Consider the following 21,452-nt stretch of genomic DNA (forward strand, 5'->3'; position numbering starts at 1 on the left):
CCAGCCTGGGTGACAGAGCCAGACTCCATCTCAAAAAAGTTTTTTTTTTTTTTTTTTTTTTGAGACGGAGTTTAGCTCTGTTGCCCAGGCTGGAGTGCAGTGGCCAGATCTCAGCTCACTGCAAGCTCCGCCTCCCGGGTTTACGCCATTCTCCTGCCTCAGCCTCCCGAGTAGCTGGGAGTACAGGCGCCCGCCACCTCGCCCGGCTAATTTTTTTTGTATTTTAGTAGAGACGGGGTTTCACCGTGTTAGCCAGGATGGTCTCGATCTCCTGAACTCGTGATCCGCCCGTCTCGGCCTCCCAAAGTGCTGGGATTACAGGCTTGAGCCACCGCGCCCGGCCAAAAAAGTTTTTTTTAATTTAAAAAATAAAAACCATCATGGCAAGCAATTTCAGATGAGATCAGGCACGTTCCGGGTGGTGTGGCGGTAGACATGGCAGGTCATTTCAAGAACACGCAGTTCGTTCATTCGTTCCTCTAGGTAATGCAGTGTTACATCCAGGTCACTTGGCGCCACACAAGGCTGTCTCTGTAGGCCTGAGTGTTCTGCATCCTCAAACCAAACCAACAGAACCACAGACGGCAGCTTTGGCATAATACCTGCTGTTTACACAGAGGGGGAGGAAACTCACAAGAGATTTGCTGTGGTGGTTATTGAGGAACAGGCCTGCTACATCTCGCATACAAAGATCAAATACATTTTTAAATGCCTGAAAAAGCCGTATTTCTCCTGAGAAGTAGACACGGTTGTCCAAAACAGACAACACAAGTCGTATATTAGATGGAATCTGCCTGCCTTTTTCAAGTGACAGGAATGTCAGATACAAATTTACCAGGCATTGGGCCGGGCGCAGTGGCTCACACCTGTAATCCCAGTACTTTGGGAGGCCAAGGTGGTTGGATCACTTGAGGCCGGGAGTTTGAGACCAGCCTGGCCAACATGGTGAAACCTCATCTTTACTGAAACTACAAAAATTAGCTGGGTGTGGTGGCAGGTGCCTGTAAGGAGGCTGAGGCAGGAGAATTGCTTGAACCCAGGAGGCAGAGATTGCAGTGAGCCGAGATTATGCCACCGTACTCCAGCCTGGATGACGGAGTGAAACCCTGTCTCAAAAATTTACAAGGCATCTCACAGCTGCAGCAGCCTCTCCAGTCTCTCCCCGCTGTCCTTCCCACAGCTGTGATCTTCCTTCCTTCCTGTTTTCACTGATCCTCACTTCTGTTTGCATTTTACCAGATTTTTTTTTTTTTTTTTTTTTTTTTTTTGAGACAGAGTCTTACTGTCACCCAGGCTGCAATGCAATTTCACCACGTTGCCCAGGCTAGTCTCGAACTCCTGACCTCAGGTGATCTGCTCACTTTGGCCTCCCACAGTGCTGGGATTACCAGTGTGAGCCACCACGCCCAGCCTTTATTAGACACGTTCTTATGAGCATCCGAAATCCCTGCTGAAAAAGCGCAGTAGAAAGACATGCCACACTCACCTGGGCCATGGTTCTTCTTTGCTGTTGTGGGAAAGCAGACACCTGTGAAGGCAGACGTCGGGATGGGGAGAGAGGATGTGAGAGGCCACGCTTGTCCAGGGGCTCCTGATCAACTGCTGGGACCACCCCGCACCCCACCCCTCAAGGGCACAGGTGGGAGAAAACCTTCTCTGAAGGGTCCCCATTATCAGAGCAAAGCCCTCACCTTGCAAATGTCATAGGGACTCACTCTGGTGAGGCCTGACTTGGATTTTTGTTTTTTGAGACGGGGTTTCACTCTGTCACCCAGGCTGGAACGCAGCGATGCAATCACTACTCAATGTAGCCTTGGACTCCCAAGCTCCGGTGATCCTCCCAAGAAGCTGGGACTATAGGTGTGTCACACGCCCAGCTGATTTTTAAATTTTTTGGTAGAGATGGGGGTCTCACTGTATTGCCCAGGCTGGTCTCAAACTCCTGGGTTCAAGCAATCTGCCCGCCTCAGCCTCCCAAAACCTTGAGATTACAGGGGTCAACCACCACGACTGACTGGAGTTTTTCTTAATGAGTATGTGTATCTGTGTCTCAGTAATCGATGTGCAATTTACTACAACCCCAACCCATTACCCAAAAATGTAATTATTATAAATTTATTCTGAAGAAACAGCTGGACACAGACACTCACGCCTGTAATCACCACACTTTGGGAGGCCAAGGCAGGTGCATCACCTGAGGTCAGGAGTTCAAGACCAGTTTGGTCAACATGGTGAAACCCCATCTCTACTAAAATACAAAAATCAGCCAGGTGTGATGGCACATGCCTGTAATCCCAGCTACTCAAGATGCTGAGGCAGGAGACTCTCTTGAACTCGGGAGGCAGAGGTCACAGGGAGCCGAGATTGAGCCGTACCGCCGAGATTGTGTCACTCCAGCCTGGGTGACAGAGCAAGACTCCATCCCCCAAAAAATATTGTAAGAAAACATTTTTAAGGGGATGGGGTCTCTGTATGTCGCCCTAGAGTGCAGTGGTATGGCACAATCTCGGCTCCCTACCACCTGTCCCTGTAATCCCAACTACTTGGGAGGCTGAGGCAGGAGAATCGCTTGAGCCTCGGAGGTGGAAGTGACAGCTGTGATCGCACCACTATACTCCAGCCTGAGCAACAAACAAAGTGAGACTCCGTCTAAAAAACCTCATTTGTGTGTGTGTGTGTGTGTGTGTGTGTGTGTGTATGTATATGCGTGTGTATGTATATGCTGTATATATATATATATATATAAAAGCATATATATATGTCATATATATATGCTTTTTGTAGAGTCAGGGTCCTGCTATGTTGCCCAGGCTGGTCTTGAACTCCTGGCCTCAAGTGATCCTCCCGCCTTGGCCTCCCAAAGTGCTGGGATTACAAGCATGCACCACTGTGCCCGGCCTGTTTCTTGTTTGTATACATCCACCACAAACTACAGCACATGTAATAAGTTTGTAAACATACATCTATAAAGAAAAAATTATGGGCCAGGGGCAGTGGCTCACGCCTGTAACCCCAGCACTTTGGGAGGCCAAGGCAGGTGGATCACTTAAGGTCAGGAGTTTGAGACCAACCTGACCAACATGGTGAAACCCCAGCTCTACTAAATATACAAAATTAGCCGGGCATGGTGGCTCACGCCTGTAATCCCAGCTACTTGGGAGGCTGAGACAGGAGAATTGCTTGAACCCGGAAGGCCGAGATTGCAGAAAGCCGAGATCGGTCCCCCAAAAAAAAAAAGATTGGTTCCCCCCACCCCGCCCAAAAGAAAGCAAATTCTATGGCTTGACATTGTGTAAGAGTTTATTTACTCAAGCTTGTTCAACCCACCTTATTTTGTTGTTGTTTTGGTTTTGTTTAGCAGCCTGAGGCCATGGCTTTTCGTTTCTGTCTCTACTGCTAAGTGGAAAAGAGGGATGAGGAAGGTGCTTTACTGGCCCAACCAGAAACAGAAACTAAGAAGCTATGACTGTGTTCTCTCCCTTGCACACCCCTGGTTCTATCGTGGTAGAAGCCAGGTCCGGAGGTGCCAGTGGGATGGGCAGAGCGGACGCTCGGGCTGCGCAGGCAGGAGAGGATGATGGGAATTGCAAATGATCCAGAGACAGCGTGGGCTGGGCTTGTCCTCTAAGCACCAGGGACATGCTCTGGCCCTGAGCCTGCAAACTCACACTCCCTAAAGCAAGATCCTCTTTCTCTTCCTAGCAAGGCTTCCACTCACTTGAAACCTAGATGATCCTTCAACGTGACCACTCAGGTTTGTGCTGGCTTTGCGGGCAGGGGCCATTTCAGGCACGTGGACCTTGGGGTTTTTTGTGGAGTTTCGCTCTTGTTGCCCAGGCTGGGGTGCAGCGGCATGATCTCAGCTCACTGCAACCTCTGCCTCCCGGGTTCAAGCAATTCTCCTGCCTCAGCCTCCCGAGTAGCTGGGATTACAGGCACCTGCTACCACACTCAGCTAATTTTAGTATTTTTAGTAGAGACAGGGTTTTGCCATGTTGGCTAGGCTCTCTGAAACTCCCAACCTCAGGTGATCCGCCCACCTCGGCCTCCCAAAGTGCTGGGATTACAGGCATGAACCACCATGCCCGGCCCCAGGTACACGGACGTTGGGAGCTGCCACCCTCCACGTGGCCCTCCGGCTTCAGCCCTAAGCTATGTGAAGAGGTCTCAGAACTGGGGTCTCGCTTTCCAAAGCAGATTCCTGCTCCCTGCGGTCAAGTTCTTCTTCACAGGAATGTTTTACTTCCGGCATGCCTGGGCCTCTAACACTTGCGCAAATCCACTTGGCTGCCAAGGCTCCGCTCCCCTACTGAGAACTTACCTTCAGGTGGGGACTCCAGCTCCAGCCTCTGCAGCTCTCAGACCAGGGTAGAAACAAGCTTGAGGTGCTGAGAGGAGGGACCCACCTTCCTGACAAAGTCCAATCCTGAGCTTCTGCAAAGACACGAGGAAAACCCGAAATTACAATGACGCAGTGAGGCTCACATGAAAACATTAGCACACCTGTCACCTCAGCACTTTGGGAGGCTGAGGCAGGAGAATCGCTTGAGGCCAAGGAGTTTGAGACCAGCCTGGTCAACAAACACCCCGCCTCTACAGGGGGAAGAGAAGACATGAGCAGGATACCTTTACCCCGATGGAGAGAAACCAATCGGTGGCAGAAGGGAAAGTCAGAAAGCCTGGAACACAAGACGGAGTCCATGCTGTTTCTGGCTTTGAAAATGGAGGGACCGGCTGGGCGCGGTGGCTCACGCCTCTAATCCCAGCACTTTGGGAGATCGAGACGGTGGATCGCCTGAGGTCAGGAGTTTGAGACCAGCCTGGCCAACATGGTGAAACTCCGTCTCTACTAAAAACACAAAAATTAGGCCGGGCGCGGTGGCTCAAGCCTGTAATCCCAGCACTTTGGGAGGCCGAGATGGGCGGATCACGAGGTCAGGAGATCGAGACCATCCTGGCTAACACGGTGAAACCCCGTCTCTACTAAAAATACAAAAAATTAGCCGGGCGTGGTGGCGGGCGCCTGTAGTCCCAGCTACTCGGAGGCTGAGGCAGGAGAATGGCGTGAACCCGGGAGGCGGAGCTTGCAGTGAGCCAAGATTGCGCCACTGCACTCCAGCCTGGGAGACACAGCGAGACTCCGTCTCAAAAAAAAAAAAAACACAAAAATTAGCCAGGTGTGGTGGCGCATGCCTGTAATCACAGCTACCAGGGAGGCTGAGGCAGGAGAATCACTGCAACCCGGTAGGCAGAGGTTGCAGTGAGCCGAGTTCGCACCAATGCACTCCAGCCTGGGTGACAGAGCGAGACTCTGTCTCAAAAAAAAAAAAAAAAAAAATGGGGGGACCCCGTTGGAAAGCAAGCTGGTGGGCTTAGGGAGCTGAGTGTGGCCCCCAGCTGACAGCCAGCAAGGAATCGGGGATCTGAGTCTTAAAACAGAATTCTGCAAACCACCTTAAATGCACTTGGAAGCAGATTCTTCCCAGAGCCTTCAGCTAAAAGCCCAGCCCCAGCCTACGCGTTCCTTTGAGCCAGATGCTACCTGGAGCGTGGAACCCATAGGCGAGGCTGCCAGGATTTCTGACCTCCCAAACTCTGTGTTAGTAAGTGGGTGTGGTTTTAGTCACCAAATGAGTGACAGTCTATCATACAACAATAGAAAATTACTACAGGCCAGGTGTAGTGGCTCACGCCTATAATCTCAGCACTTTGGGAGGCTGAGGCAAGTGGATCACTTGAGGTCAGGAGTTTGAGACCAGCCTGGTTAACATGGCGAAATCCTCTCTCTACTAAAAATACAAAAATTAGCCAGGCATGGTGGTGCATGCCTGTAATCCCAGCTACTTGGGAGGCTAGGCATGAGAATCGCTTGAACCCAGGAGGCAGAGGTTGCAGTGAGCCAGGATTGCACTGCTGCACTCCAGCCTGGGTGACAGAGTAAAACTCCATCTCAAAAAAAAAAAAAAAAAAAAGGCAAGCATAAAAGCAAACCTGAATATCAAAACAAAAATATATACATTGCATAGATCCCACTAACTCAAAAAACAATAAAATTAGAAAATAAAAATACAAAAAAATATTTAAACCCCTAAATATGAAATGAATCCATACTTGAAAATATTCCCAAAGAAATACCAGGCCTATATGTTTTTTAGGAATTTTATCAAACTCTCTTCAAGACTTTTGCAATGTGTAGAAGTGGTTCATTCGGGTTTTCTATGTCAGTCAATTTTAGCAATTTACAATTTTCTACAAATGTGTCTTACTTAATTTCAGATTTATGCCATTAAATGATTTATAGTAACATCTCATTTTTAAAAAATCTACTGGCCAGGCGCGGGGGCTCATGCCTGTAATCCCAGCACTTTGGGAGCCCGAGGCGGGTGGATCACCTCAGGTCAAGAGTTCGAGACCAGCCTGGTCAACATGGTAAAACCTTGTCTCTACTAAAACTACAAAAAAAAAAAAAAAAAAAAAATTAGCTGGACATGGTGGCACATGCCTGTAGTCCCATCTACTTGGGGAGGCTGAGGCAGGAGAATTGCTTCAACCCAGGAGGTGGAGGTAGCAGTGAGCCAAGATCATGTCACTGCACTCCAGCCTGGGCAACAGAGCGAGACTCCATCTCAAAAAAAAAAAAAAAAAGCCCAGGCACAGTGGCTCTCGCCTGTAGTCCCAGCACTTTGGGAGGCTGAGGCAGGCGGATTGCCTGAGGTCAGGAGTTCGAGACCAGTCTGGCCAACATAGTGAAACGCCATCTCTACTAAAAATACAAAAAAATAAGCCGGGTGTGGTGGCGTGTACCTGTAATCCCAGCTACTCCAGAGGCTGAGGCAGGGGAGTTGCTTGAACCAGGGAGATGGAGATTGCAGTGGAGCCAAGATCACGCCACTGCACTCCAGCCTGGACAACAGGGCAAGACTCTGTCTCCAAAAAAAAAAAAAAAAAGAAAGAAAGAAAATCTACTGTATCTTAAATTATCTTGTCTTCCATTCTAAAAATAGCTTATTTCTGTTCTCCCTTGATCAGTGCAGACTGAAGTTTGTCTATTAGTTTTGAATACAAACCAAATTTTTGGGGGGGGAGGTTTAAACACATCCTTTCCAATAAATGATTTTAGCTTTTTAACTTTTTACTTGAGTGACTTGAGACTCAAAGGAAAGTTTCAAGAATAGTACAAAGAATTTCCAAATGCCCTTCTCATCTAGATCTTCCAAATACTAACATTTTACCACATTTGTGCAGGCGGCTGGAGGGACTTCAGGGCTGATGAAAAACATCCCACCACAAGGTGGCAGAGCACACACGAGCGGCACCTGGGCGAGGCTTTATGCGGGCAGGAAGCCCCTCGTACTAGACGCCATCCCAGGGCTGTGGCATGGCTGGCGTTCATGACCCAGAAGGAGAGGGGGCAGGGCCAGCTCCTGGGTATCTCTGAGAGCTTTAGGGTCTTTTTTTTTTTTTTTTTTTTGATATGGAATCTCACTCTGTCACCCAGTCTGGAGTACGGTGGCACGATCTCCAACCTCTGCCTCCTGGATTCAAGCGATTCTGCCTCAGCCTCCTAAGTAGCTGGGATTACAGGCCCCTGCCATCATGCCTGGCTGATTTTTGTATTTTTGTAGAGACACGGTTTCCCCATGTTGGCCAGTGATCTTGAACTCCTGACCTCAGGTGATATGCCTGCCTCAGCCTCCCAATGTGCTGGGGTTAAAGGCATGAGCCACCACACCCAGCCAGCCTTGGGGTCTTGATAGTCACATGGTTTGTCTTATACATGGCCAGCAGATGTTAGGTGCATTTTCCCAGGTATGCACAGCAAGAGATCTCTAAATAACTATAAATCTGCATGTACTTGGGCTACGATTAAAACCACTGGGGCCAGGCATGGTGGCTCACACCTATAATCCCAGCACTCAGGAAGGCCAAGGCGAGAGGATCCTTTGAGCCCAGGAGTTCAAGGCCAGCCTGGGCAACATAGCGAGACCCCTCTCTCTATTAAAAAATAAAACAGGCCAGGCGTGGTGGCTCACACCTGTAATCCCAGCACTTTGGGAGGCCAAGGCAGGTGGATCACCTGAGATTAGGAGATCAAGACCAGCCTGGCCAACATTGTGAAACCCCGTCTCTACTGAAACTACAAAAATTAGCCAGGTGTGGTGGTGGGCGCCTGTAATCCCAGCTACTGGGGAGGCTGAGGCAGGAGAAACACTTGAACCTGGGAGGGAGAGGTTGCAGTGAGCCGAGGCAGTGCCACTGCATTCCAGCCTGGGCAACAGAGTAAGATTGTCTCAAAAAAAAATAAAAGAAAAAAGAACATTACTCAATTTAGGTTTAATATCTCATGATTAGATACAGGTGACACATTTGTGGCAGAAATTTCTTTTTTAACCTGCTCTATTTTTTTGTTTTAAGTGGAAAAACACTTTATTCCATAAAACAGAGTAAGTATTCCGCTCTTCTTCTTAATGTCTCCTCATATGCTTTTATCTTTGGGGGTTTGTGCTTTTTTTTCCTTTTTAAATGTCTTTTTCTGGGAGACACAGACTGGACAAATGGGGGTGGATGCTCCCTATTCTTTTTTCCATGCTAGCCACCTCAGCTGAATGTTATTACGTTTCACTTTTTATTTAATACATATATCAGGACTACAATAATAAGTTAAAAAGAAAAAACTTAATTCTTGGAAAGGTTTTATTAAAACTAATAAAATAATTGGTTAGTATTTAAGATTAATAAAATCGACCAGAATCCAGGCACAATTGAGCAAGAGAAGATATGAAAAAGACAATTTCAGATACGGTCGAGGTTTGATTTTTTTTTTTTTTTTTTTTTTTTTTTTTTTTGAGATAGGGTCTCACTCTGTCGCCCAGATGAGACTGCAGCGGCATACGCTTGACTCACTGCAACCTCTACCTCCCGGGCTCAAGCGATTCTCTTGCCTCAGCCTTCTAATAGCTGGGATTACAGGCGTGTGCCGCTACTGTCCAGCTGATTTTTTTTTTTTTTTTTTTTTTTTTTTTTTTTTGTATTTCTAGTAGATACGGGGTTTCACCATGTTGGCCAGGCCAGTATCCAACTCCTGACCTCAAATGATCCACTCGCCTTGGCCTCCCAAAGTGCTGGGATTACAGGCGTGAGCCACAGTGCCTGGCCATAGTCGAGTTTTATAATTGTAAGATTACTGTAAATAATTGCCACAAATTCAAAATTAAATGGGACACTTTCCTAGAAAATATAAATTACTAAAATTCACAAACACAAAACCAGAATAAACCACTCAACATTAAGTGGATCCATCCTAAAAAATACAGCCATCGGAGAAACGCCAGGAATGTATCACATTCTACTGAAGATTTCTGCAATGTCCACAACTCAAAGTGAATTTATATCTAAAATATATGAAAAAAATGCTAAAAATAAGAATAAGACAACCCCGAAAGAAATACAGGCAAAGGTTATGAACATACAAAGCAATCTTACACTGATTATGGCTACACTCCTGTCTAGTAAATAAACAAAAACATAGATATACAGCAATTTTGGCCAGGTGTGGTGGCTCACGCCTGTGATCCACTTGAAGTCAGGAGTTTAACACCAGCCTGCCCAACATGGGGAAACCCCGTCTCTACCAAAAATACAGAAATTAGCCACGTGTGGTGGGCACCTGTGATCCCAGTTACTCAGGAGGTGGAGGTTGCAGTGAGCCCAGATCAGGCCACTGCACTCCAGCCTGGGTGACAAGAGACTCAACCCCCGCAAATAAAAGATATATAGCAATTTTAAGTTTCAGTTTAATCTCAGTGAGGGAGAGTACAAAGGGTCAACAGTATTTATGAGGTTTTAGTTCTGTAGAAAATCTGAACCCAGCATACTTTTTTTTTTCCACATCCATTCGGCTCAGAATGAAGTAAACTTTTGACATCTGTTCAATCTGGATCATGAGCACAAAGGTTTCTTTTTCTTTTACTTTGCTCTGTATTTAGATCTCTTCTAATATTACTAATCAAAAATAGCAAAAAAGAATTATGGACATGTCATAGGAAAAACCTCCTTCAGGCCGGGCAAGGTGGCTCATGCCTGTAATCCCAGCACTTTGGGAGGCCAAGGTGGGTGGATCACGAGGTCAGGAGTTCGAGACCAGCCTGACCAACATGGTGAAACCCTGTCTGTACTAAAAATACAATAATCAGCCGGGTGTGGTGGCGCCCACCAGTAATATCAGCTACTCAGGAGGGTGAGGCAGGAGAATCGCTTGAACCTGGGAGGTGGAGGTTGCAGTGAGCTGAGATTGCACCACCGCACTCCAGCCTGGGCGACAGAGTGAGATTTGGTCTCAAAAAAAAAAAGAAAAGAAAAATCTCTCAATAAGACCCAAGAGCAAGTCGTGATAGAAAAACCACCACCACAAAAACATTTGGTCTTATCAGCATTTAAAACCATAGTACCAGTTTCATTCTTTCCCCAACTCAAGTCAGTTTCATCTTTAAAAAAAGCATCAAAGACAGACATCCTCTGATAACTCCATCACCTCACACCACTCCGAGTGTTGCTCACCTTTCTTCACCAAGGGCTGGAAAAGAACAGTCTACATGGAACTGGCGCAGCTGCCGCCTCCTCCTCCAGTCTGCAACAGAGGTGCTGGCACTGTCCCGCCTTCATCAGGCGTCTCACATCTCCCTACTCAATTTTCTCACACCCTGGGTCCAACCCTCATAACTCTACTTCCTGCAGGGATGCTTTGACCAACACCCAAATATGATCGTGCCTCTGCCTTCAAGCACTGCATTTGCAGCTGGAGCAAGAGGGAGACCCCAGCCTTGGACCCTGCCAGTCAGCCCCCCACCCTGCCCCCAGCCTCACGGCCCCGGGCGCCTCCCATGCCGAGTCCTCAGTGTCACCCATCATTACCCCTTAGGGATGCTCCTCACTGGTCCTGAAAGACCCTATTGCCCTTTCATCTGCAACATCTTATTTTTCTTTTTTTTTTTTTTTCTTTTTTTTTTTTGAGACGGAGTCTCGCTGTGTCTCCCAGGCTGGAGTGCAGTGGCGTGATCTCCGCTCACTGCAAGCTCGGCCTCCCGGGTTCACGCCATTCTCCCGCCTCAGCCTCCCAAGTAGCTGAGACTACAGGCGCCCGCCACCACGCCCGGCTAGTTTTTTGTATTTTTAGTAGAGACGGGGTTTCACCATGTTAGCCAGGATAGTCTCGATCTCCTGACCTCGTGATCCACCCGCCTCGGCCTCCCAAAGTGCTGGGATTACAGGCTTGAGCCACCGCGCCCGGCCAACATCTTATTTTTCTTTAAGTCCGACCTGAAGTCATTCCTTCCCCAGTTGAAACTGACCCTCCCTCCCCTGGGTGTCCAGGCATCCTGATAGTTGGGGTAACTGACAGGGCGCCTACCCCTGGATCGCCCCCACGTTAACGTGACCAACATCTTTGTAGGACTGCATCCAACGAGGGACCCCAGCTCTTTGCTCCGCCAGATTGGACCCAGGCACTCAATATGTTTTGAATGAGCCCAGACGCCTGAAATAACCCCTCCACACCCTGCCTTCGTTTCCCTCCTAGCTCAGTGCCCACCACTGGCTGCGATCAGAGGTCTGTATGAGCCAGGTTGGAGAGAAAGAAGGGGGTTACCCTCTGCAAGAGACGGGGACTTTCCCCAACAGCCCCCCTCTTCCCCCTAGAGACCCAGGCACCGGAGTGCAGTGGAGTTCAGGGACCTGGATGGGCAGAGAAGCTTCAGGGGAAGGGACAGCAACAAACCCACTCTTGGGGAAGAGCGGGGTCCCCTGTGCAGAGAACGAGCCCCCAGCTCACCTGCGTCCAGGTGGTCACAGCGGTAGGTGCCCTGAGCGAGCTTCCAAGGGACGGTGAGGTCCGAGGAGGCAGAGCTGCGGGGAGGGGCAGTGAGATAAGGGGCCAGCCGCTGCTCGGGACCCACTACCTGTAGCGTCCCCCAGCCCAACTCGACAACCCGACAACCCGCGGAGACGTTGGGAGGAGCCGCTCCAGGACCCCAGTGCAGTGCTGGACCTGTAGCAGGTGGGTGCCGGCCACGCTCTCGCGCACTCAGCACAGCCCCATAGCCAGCGCGCCGCCCCTCCCACGCGTGTCTGAGGTGTCAGTCGCCGTGGGAACAGCCTGGGGTCCCGAAGTGCACGCATTGCAGTCCCTCACCCCAAAACACTGCGTAAAAGAACTCCCCGGGACTACAACTCCCAGAACCCCCCACGACGCCATGCTTCCGGTTAGGCCACGCTGCACTTCCAGCCACAGCCGCGGCTGCAGTCACATGTGAGGTGGCCACGGGCTGGCAGGGTGTGGCGCCGTAGCTCTGGTGACACAGAGCTGGGGGTGAATGCGCCCTCTTACACGTCCCCCATGGCCAAGGGTGGCCCTCATGGGCCCCACGTGTCTGATCTGATCTGCCCCAAGCCCTGTTCCATCGTGTGGGGCGGGCTATGGCTGGCCCGAACTCGGAAGCCCCACCTGGGTCTGGCACTGTGCCTCCTTCCTAGAGAGCCTGTTGCCTGGGGAGATCATCGTAAGAATTTTTATTTAGAGATGGAGTTTCGCTCCTTGCCCAGGCTGGGGTGCAGTGGCACCATCTTGTCCCACTGCAACCTCTGCCTCCCGGGTTCAAGCGGTTCTCCTGCCTCAGCCTCCCTATTAGCTGGGATTACAGGCACCCGCCACCATGCCCAGCTAATTTTTTGTATTTTTAGGAGAGATAGGGTTTCACCATTGTGGCCAGACTGGTCTCGAACGGCTGACCTCAGGTGAACCGCCCACCTTGCCCTCCCAAAGTGCTGGGATTACAGGCGTGAGCCACCACGCCTAGCCGAGAATTTTTAAGACTATGCTCTGGCTCTGTCGCCCAACTGGAGTGCAGCTGCACGATCATAGCTCACTGTAGCCTCCAACTCCTGGGCTCACGCCATCCTCCCCCATCAGCCTCCCCAGTAGCTGAAACTGCAGGCCCGCACCACCATGCGGGCTAATTTTTTTGTTTTCTATTTTGTAAAGATGGGGTCTCCCTATGTTGCCCAGGCTAGACTTGAACTCCTGGACTCAATGAATCCTCCTGCTAGAATTACAGGTGTGAGCCACAGTGCCTGGCTAAAAATTTTATTTTTATATTAAGGCCTATCCTTCAGTCCTCATGATAGTCTCCAAAACAGATGTCATGATCTCCATTTCATAGGCAAGGAGTGAGAGGTACCCCATCTCAATATTTACCTTGAAGGAACCCCTGCATAAACATGATGTCTGGGACCCAGGCATGGTGGCTTGCTCCTGTCATCCCAGATACTCGGGAGGCTGAGGCGGGAGGATCACTTGAGGTCAGAAGTCGAGGCTGCAGTGAGCCAAGATTGCTCCACTGCACTCTAGCCTGGGAAACAGTGAGACTCCCATCTCTTTTTTAAAAAAAATTTTACCTGTAGGCCGGGCGTGGTGGCTGACGCCTGTAATCCCAGCACTTTCGGAGGTCAAGGCAAGTGGATCACTTGAGGTCAGGAGTTTGAGACCAGCCTGGCCAACATGGCTAAGTCTCATCTCTACTAAAAATATAAAGCTTGGCGTGGTGACCGGCACCTGTAATCCCATCTACTCAGGAGGCTGAGACAGGAGAATCACTTGAACCTGGGAGTGGATGTTGCAGTGAGCTGAGATCGTATCATTGCACTCCAGCCTCGGTGACAGAACAAGAATCTGTCTCAAAACAAACAAACAAAAAAAAGCCCAGGCACGGTGGCTCACGTCTGTAATCCCAGTACTTTGGGAGGCTGAGGCGGGCGGATCACGAGGTCTGGAGTTTGAGACCAGCCTGGCTGACATGGTGAAACCCTGTCTCTACTAAAAATACAAAAATTAGCCGGGCGCGATGGTGAGTGTCTGTAATCCCAGTTACTCAGGAGGCTGAGGCAGAAGAATCACTTAAACTCAGGTAGGCGAAGGTTGCAGTGAGCCAAGATCATGCCATTACACTCCAGCCTGAGCGACAGAGTGAGACTCCATCACAAAATAAAATAATTTAAAAAATAAATGTATTCAAAAGTTACAAAGTGAGAGTAAAAGAAATTTAATAAAGTTTAAAATGATGCTTTTTGTATGCTTGACCATTTGTACCTTTGAAGTTATTGTTTAAAACTTTGGGATATCCTAGTTTATATAACTTAGTAAATTAGAATTCCTGTTTTACAAGGTTAATGGAATTGCCTGCAGAGTTCAAACAAACAAGTATATTTGTCTAAAATTGATGTTCCTTATGGTTTAATGTGTCCTGGAGGGGGACACTGAATGTTTCTATGTGATTTTATTTGAAAATTACCAATGATCATTTTAGTTATTAACATGTTTAAACAGTAAGCTTCGTATCAATCTATTTTGAATTATTGGACACAGCCACTGAGACTTTTTAAAATTTACTCTTAGATCCAGCTTATGGTATTTTATTGTTTTGAGCCAGGGTTTCACTCTGTTGCCCAGGCTGGAGGGCAGTGGCATGATCACAGCTCACTGCAGCCTCGACCTCCCCAGGCTCAGGTGATCCTCCCACCTCAGCCTCCCGAGTAGCTGGAACTACAGGCATATGCCACCATGCCCAGTTAATCACGCTCTTTTTTGAATGGGAGGAAACACAATCCTTTTCTAACATGGGATTTTTTTTTTTTTTTTTTTTTTTTTTTTTTTGAGACAGGTTGGAATGCAGTAGTGTGATCTGTAGCCTCAATCTCCAAAGCTCAAGAAATCCTCTCACCTCAGCCTCCTGAGGAGCTTGGGTCACAGGCACATGCTACCATGCCCAGCTAATTTCGTTCGTTTTTGTAGAGATGTGGTCTATGTTCCCCAAGCTGGTCTTGAATTCCTGAGCTCAAGGGATCCTCCCATCTTAGCCTCCCAAAGTGCTGGGATTAAAGGCATGAGACACCATGCCCAGCCGCCCAGCTGGCTTTTCCTTTTGTTTCTACAAAAAGATTTTGTGTCTTTATAAAAGGTTCTGTATCTGGTTTCCTGGATCAGGTTTGGACATCAGGAATTGGAGTCCTTTGCACATTCAACTACATAGATTTCTACCTTGTGGCAGATTTCTACCTTGTGGTAGATTTCTAACTGCGGTTTCTACCGTGTGGTTCTAGAGAGAATTATAAACAGTAGGCCAGGCGCGGTGGCTCACGCCTGTAATCCCAGCACTTTGGGAGGCCGAGGCGGGCAGATCACAAAGTCAGGAGTTCGAAACCATCCTGGCTAACACGGTGAAACCCTGGCTCTACTAAAAATACAAAAAATTAGCCGGGTGTGGTGGTGTACACCTGTAATCCCAGTTACTGAGGAGGCTGAGGCAGGAGAATTGCGTGAACCTGGCAGGCGAAGTTTGCAGTGAGCAGAGATTGTGCCACTGCACTCCAGCCTGAGTGACAGTGCATGACTCCATCTCAAAAAAAACAAATAAACAGTAGAAATAATCTCCATAAAAATGACTTATTTACAAATCTTGTGAGTGTAGATTCTTTTTAGAATAATCGTTTTGGGGCCGGGCACGGTGGCTCATGCCTGTAAACCCAACACTTTGGAAGGCCAAGGTGGATGGATCACCTGAGGTCATGAGTTTGAGACCAGCTTGGCCAACATGGTGAAACCCCGTCTCTACTAAAAATACAAAAATTGGCCCGGTGCAGTGGCTCATACCTGTAATCCTAGCACTTTGGGAGGCCAAGATGGGCGGATCACCTGAGGTCAGGAGTTCGAGACCAGCCTGACCAACATGGCGAAACTCCATCTCTACTAAAAATACAAAAAAAAATTAGCCAGGTGTGGTGGTACGTGCCTGTAATCCTAGCTACTCGGGAGGCTGAAGCAGGAGAATCGCTTGAACCCAGGAGGTGGAAGTTGCAGTGAGCCTAGATTGCACCATTGCACTCCATCCTGGGCAACAGGAACGAAACTTTATCTCAAAAATAAAAATAAAAACATAAAAACATTAGCTGGGCATGGTGGTGGGCGCCTGTAATCCCAGCTACTCAGGAGGCTGAGGCAGGAGAATTGTTTGAAAGATAATCACTTGAACCAGAGAGACAGAGGTTGCAGTAAGCCAAGATGGCATGATGGCACGCCAGCCTGGGCGACAGAGCAAGACTGTCTCAAAAAAAAAAAAAAAAAAAAAAAACTATATATATATATATATATATAAAAAGAATAATCCTTTTGGGGTTTTATGTCATTTGTTCCCTTCTTCCTATTTAGGTCATTTTGGTTGTACATATTTTCTTCCAAATTGTCCTTTAATCATGACACATTTTTAACTCAGATATTTGTTATGCCTATTACTTTTTCAAGATTTCTCTATAAATTTCCATTTTAGATCAGTGGGGGAAAATACACTACATAGACCCTCAAACACCCTGGGTTTGAACTTCGAAGGTCCACCTATATGCAGGTTTTTTTTTTCAACTGAACTCAGAAAACACAATATTTGAGGGGTGTGAAACTCAAATATATAAAACCACAACTTTTCGTACACACAGTTCTGCAAGGCCAACCGTGGGACTTGAGTATGGCAGATTTGGGTATGAGGGTGATATGGTCTGTGTCCCCACCCAAATCTCACGTTAAATTATAATCCCTGGCTGGCCGCGGTGGCTCACGCCTGTAATCCCAGCACTTTGGGAAGCCGAGGCGGGTGAATCACCTGAGGTCAGGAGTTCGAGACCAGCCTGACCAACATGGCGAAACTCCATCTCTACTAAAAATACAAAAAAAAATTAGCCAGGTGTGGTGGTACGTGCCTGTAATCCTAGCTACTCGGGAGGCTGAAGCAGGAGAATCGCTTGAACCCAGGAGGTGGAAGTTGCAGTGAGCCTAGATTGCACCATTGCACTCCATCCTGGGCAACAGGAACGAAACTTTATCTCAAAAATAAAAATAAAAACATAAAAACATTAGCTGGGCATGGTGGTGGGCGCCTGTAATCCCAGCTACTCAGGAGGCTGAGGCAGGAGAATTGTTTGAAAGATAATCACTTGAACCAGAGAGACAGAGGTTGCAGTAAGCCAAGATGGCATGATGGCACGCCAGCCTGGGCGACAGAGCAAGACTGTCTCAAAAAAAAAAAAAAAACTATATATATATATATATATATAAAAAGAATAATCCTTTTGGGGTTTTATGTCATTTGTTCCCTTCTTCCTATTTAGGTCATTTTGGTTGTACATATTTTCTTCCAAATTGTCCTTTAATCATGACACATTTTTAACTCAGATATTTGTTATGCCTATTACTTTTTCAAGATTTCTCTATAAATTTCCATTTTAGATCAGTGGGGGAAAATACACTACATAGACCCTCAAACACCCTGGGTTTGAACTTCGAAGGTCCACCTATATGCAGGTTTTTTTTTTCAACTGAACTCAGAAAACACAATATTTGAGGGGTGTGAAACTCAAATATATAAAACCACAACTTTTCGTACACACAGTTCTGCAAGGCCAACCGTGGGACTTGAGTATGGCAGATTTGGGTATGAGGGTGATATGGTCTGTGTCCCCACCCAAATCTCACGTTAAATTATAATCCCTGGCTGGCCGCGGTGGCTCACGCCTGTAATCCCAGCACTTTGGGAAGCCGAGGCGGGTGAATCACCTGAGGTCAGGAGTTCGAGACCAGCCTGACCAACATGATGAAACCCCGTCTCTACTAAAAATACAAAAATTAGCTGGGTGTGGTGGTGCACGCCTGTAATCTGAGCTACTCGGGAGGCTGAGGCAGGAGAACTGCTTGAACCCGGGAGGCAGAGGTTGTAGTCAGCTGAGATTGCACCACTGCACTCCAGCCTGGGCAACAAAGCAAGACTCCGTCTTAGGAAAAAAAAAAATTATAATCCCCAGTGTTGGAGGTGGGTCTGGTGGGAGGTGACTGGATCATGGGGGTAGGTTTCCCCTGTCGTGCTGTACTCATGAGACTGAGTGAGTTATCACGAGAGCTGGTTGTTTAAAAGTGTGTAGCACCTCCCGTCTTTCTCCCTCTTCCTCCTGCTCTGGCCATGTAAGACATTCCTGCTTCCCCCTCACCTTCCGCCATGATTGTCAGTTTCCTGAGGCCTCCCCAGCCATGCTTCCTGTACAGCCTGCAGAACTGTGAGTCAATTAAACCTCTTTTCTTCATAAATCACCCACTCTCGGGTAGTTCTTCATAGCAGTATGAGAATGAACTAATACAAAGGGGTTGTGTCCTGGAACCAATCCCTTCCAAATATGAAGGGCTGGCTTTATTTTATAGTGGTACAAAGGCTAGCACAGTGGCTCCCACCTGTAACCCCAGCACTTTGGGAGGCCAAGGTAGAAAGATCGCCTGAACCTAGGAGGTTGAGGCTGCAGTGAGCTCTGATCACGCCACCGCACTCCAACCTGACCAACAGAGCAAGACCCTGTCTCAAGAAAAAGTAATAATAAGCTGGGGGAAGGGGCTCATACCTGTAATCCCAGCACTTTGGGAGGCCAAGGCGGGTGGATCACAAGGTCAGGAGTTCAAGATCAGCCTAGCCAACACGGTGAAACCCTGTCTCTACTAAAATACAAAAATCGGCTGGGTGTGGTGGCAGGCATCTGTAATCCCAGCTACTAGGGAAGCTGAGGCAGGATAAGTGTTTAAACCCAGGAGGCAGAGATTGCAGTGAGTGGAGATGGCGCCACTACCCTCTAGTTTGGGCAACAAATTGAGACTCCCACTCCAAAAAAAAAGAAAAAAAGAAAAAGAAAAAGTTTTCCTTCCCAATAAATTCATGGTTGCTATGAAACAGTAACAACAACAACAAATTAAATTCCTAGATCTATTTTTAGAGAGTTTTCCAACAATTTGTTTCTCTTTAATATTGATTAGTGTCATCAGAGATTTGTCTATCACTAGTTTATTTTTCCAAAGATAAAATCTTTGCTTAATTTTATTTTTTCCTCTCTTCCCTAGTAAGAGAGAAAATAAAACTCTCACAGCTATCATCTTCTAATACCAAGATAACATGAAAACTCCTATAAAATGAATGGGAAGCGGAACATTCCAATTCGAATTACAGAACGAGAGCTGGAAACGTACGCAGCTCTATTATCTAGGACATGGATAAACCTGCTGTCAAGAGTCCCCACAATAAAAGGGCCCTAAAAATTACTGATAAAGCCGAACATGGTGGCTCATATCTGTAATCCCAGCATTTTGGAAGGCTGAGGTGGGTGGATCACTTGAGACCAGGAGTTCGAGACCAGCCTGGGCAACATGGTGAAAGCCTGTCTCTACTAAAAAATACAAAAATTGGCCGCGAGTGGTGGCTCACGCCTGTAATCCCAGCACTTTGGGAGGCCGAAGCAGGCAGACCATGAGGTCAAGAGATCAAGACCATCCTGGCCAACATGGTGAAACCCCGACTCTACTAAAAATGCAAAAATTAGCTGGGTGTGGTGGTGCACACCTGTAGTCCCAGCTACTTGGGAGGCTGAGGCAGGAGGATTGCTTGAACCTGGGAGGCAGAGGTTGTAGTGAGCCAAGGTCAGGCCATTGCACTCCACCCTGACCACAGAGTGAGACTCGTCTCAAAAAAAAAAAAAAAAATTGCCAGGTGCGGTGGTGCACACCTGTAGTCCTAGCTATTTGGGAGACTGAGGCAGGAGGATTGCTCGAACCCAGAAGGTGGAAATTGCAGTGAGCCAAGATCATGCCACTAATCCCCAGCCTGGGCAACAGAGTGAGACTACCTCAAAAAAAAAAGAAAAATCGCCAATGATTATTTCTCATAAAAAAAAACCCATGTGTCTCCAAAGGAGTCAGAAAACTAGACTCCTAAATTAGTGCTCTAGCTGGGCTTGGTGGTTCACACCTGTAATCCCAGCACTTTGGGAGGCTACGGTGGGAGGATCAATTGAGCCCAGCTAAAGACCAGCCTGGGAAACATGGTAAGACATCATCTCTAAAAAACATTTTTCCTCACGCCTGTAATCCCAGCACTTTGGGAGGCCGAGGCGGGCGGATCATGAGGTCAGGAGATCAAGACCATCCTGGCTAACACGGTGAAACCCCGTCTCTAATAAAAATACAAAAAATTAGCCAGACGTGCTGGCAGGCGCCTGTAGTCCCAGCTACTCGGGAGGCTGAGGCAGAAGAAAGGCGTGAATCCGGGAGGCAGAGCTTGCAGTGAGCCGAGATTGTGCCACTGCACTCGAGCCTAGGCGACAGAGCAAGATTTCGTCTCAAAAAAAAAAAAAATTTTTTTTTTTAAATTAGCCAGCTATGGTGACATGCACCTGTACTCCCAGCTACTCGGGAGGCTGAGATGGGAGGATTTCTTGAGCCTAGGAGGTCAAAGCACTACAATGAGCCATGATCATGTCACTGCACTCCAGTCTGGGCAACAGAGCAAGACACCATCTCAAAAACAAACAAAAAAAACTGCTGTACCATCCCTAGAGCAGGTATGGTTCAAGATGGCCACATCTGTATTTCAGCCAGCAGTAAGACGGGAAAAGGAAGGGGATAGGATGCCCCCCACCCCAACTTTGTTTGTTTGTTTTTTGAGATGGAGTCTCGCTCTGTTGCCCAGGCTGGAGTGTAGTGGTGGGATCTCAACTCACTGCAACCTCCTCCTCCTGAGGTCAAGCAATTCTCCTGCCTCAGCCTCCCAAGTAGCTGGGATTACAAGCGCCCGCCACCATGCCTGGCTGATTTTTGTATTTTTAGCAGAAACAGGGTTTCACCATGTTGTCCAGGCTGGACTCAAACTCCTGACCTCAAGTGATCTGCCCACCTTAGCTTCACAAAGTGCTGGGATTACAGGCATGAGCCACCGTGTCCAGCCCGAATGCCCTTTCTTTTAAGAGCTTGATTCAGAAAAGGCACAAGTCACTTCTGCTCATATCCCATTGAACAGATCTCAGTCACACGGCCACCTCCATCTACAAAGAAGGCTGAAAAATGGAGTCTTCATTCTGGGAAGGCAACGTTCCCTAGCTAAAAATTGAAGGCTCTGTTGCATTAGAAGGAGAGAACAGATATTGAGAAATAACCAGAGGTCTCTACCACAGGGAAAAGATAGGATGCAGGGAATGCCAGCGGAAGAAGTGAAACAGACGAGTGATATTAACCACGAGTTCCCTCCCACCTGCGTTAAACTATGCATAGTGTTGAAATTAATGTATTCATTTTCTCCATTTCACCAGAGGATAAACCTTTGCTGTTCTAGGGATGGGAAAATAAATAATAAGCAGTAAGAGCTGCCTGGATATGCTGTATAGGGCTGGAGACAAGGGACTCTAATTGCCCTGCTTATTGGCTGGGCACGGTGGCTCACGCCTGTAATCCCAAGACTTTGGGAGGCTGAGGCAGACCTCACCTGAGGTCAAGAGTTCAAAACCAGCCTGGCCAACAGGTGAAACCCTGTTTCTACCAAAAAAATAGAAAAATA

General features: G+C 47.8%; 1 protein-coding gene across 1 annotated transcript in view; it reads right to left on the reverse strand.

Moving 5' to 3' along the window:
* LOC135970077 (uncharacterized) overlaps positions 1-21,452 on the reverse strand; it is a 66,172-nt gene that overhangs the window by 13,655 nt on the left and 31,065 nt on the right. The window contains exons 2-5 of the mRNA XM_074036516.1: positions 12,188-12,358; positions 11,828-12,043; positions 4,322-4,434; positions 1,487-1,528 (exon numbers count right to left, since the gene is read on the reverse strand). Of these exons, the coding sequence (XP_073892617.1) occupies positions 1,487-1,528; positions 4,322-4,434; positions 11,828-12,043; positions 12,188-12,358 (542 nt within the window). The remainder of the gene's footprint in view (positions 1-1,486; positions 1,529-4,321; positions 4,435-11,827; positions 12,044-12,187; positions 12,359-21,452) is intronic.

Source organism: Macaca fascicularis, chromosome 3 (assembly GCF_037993035.2).
Source record: "Macaca fascicularis isolate 582-1 chromosome 3, T2T-MFA8v1.1".
NCBI lineage: Eukaryota > Metazoa > Chordata > Mammalia > Primates > Cercopithecidae > Macaca > Macaca fascicularis.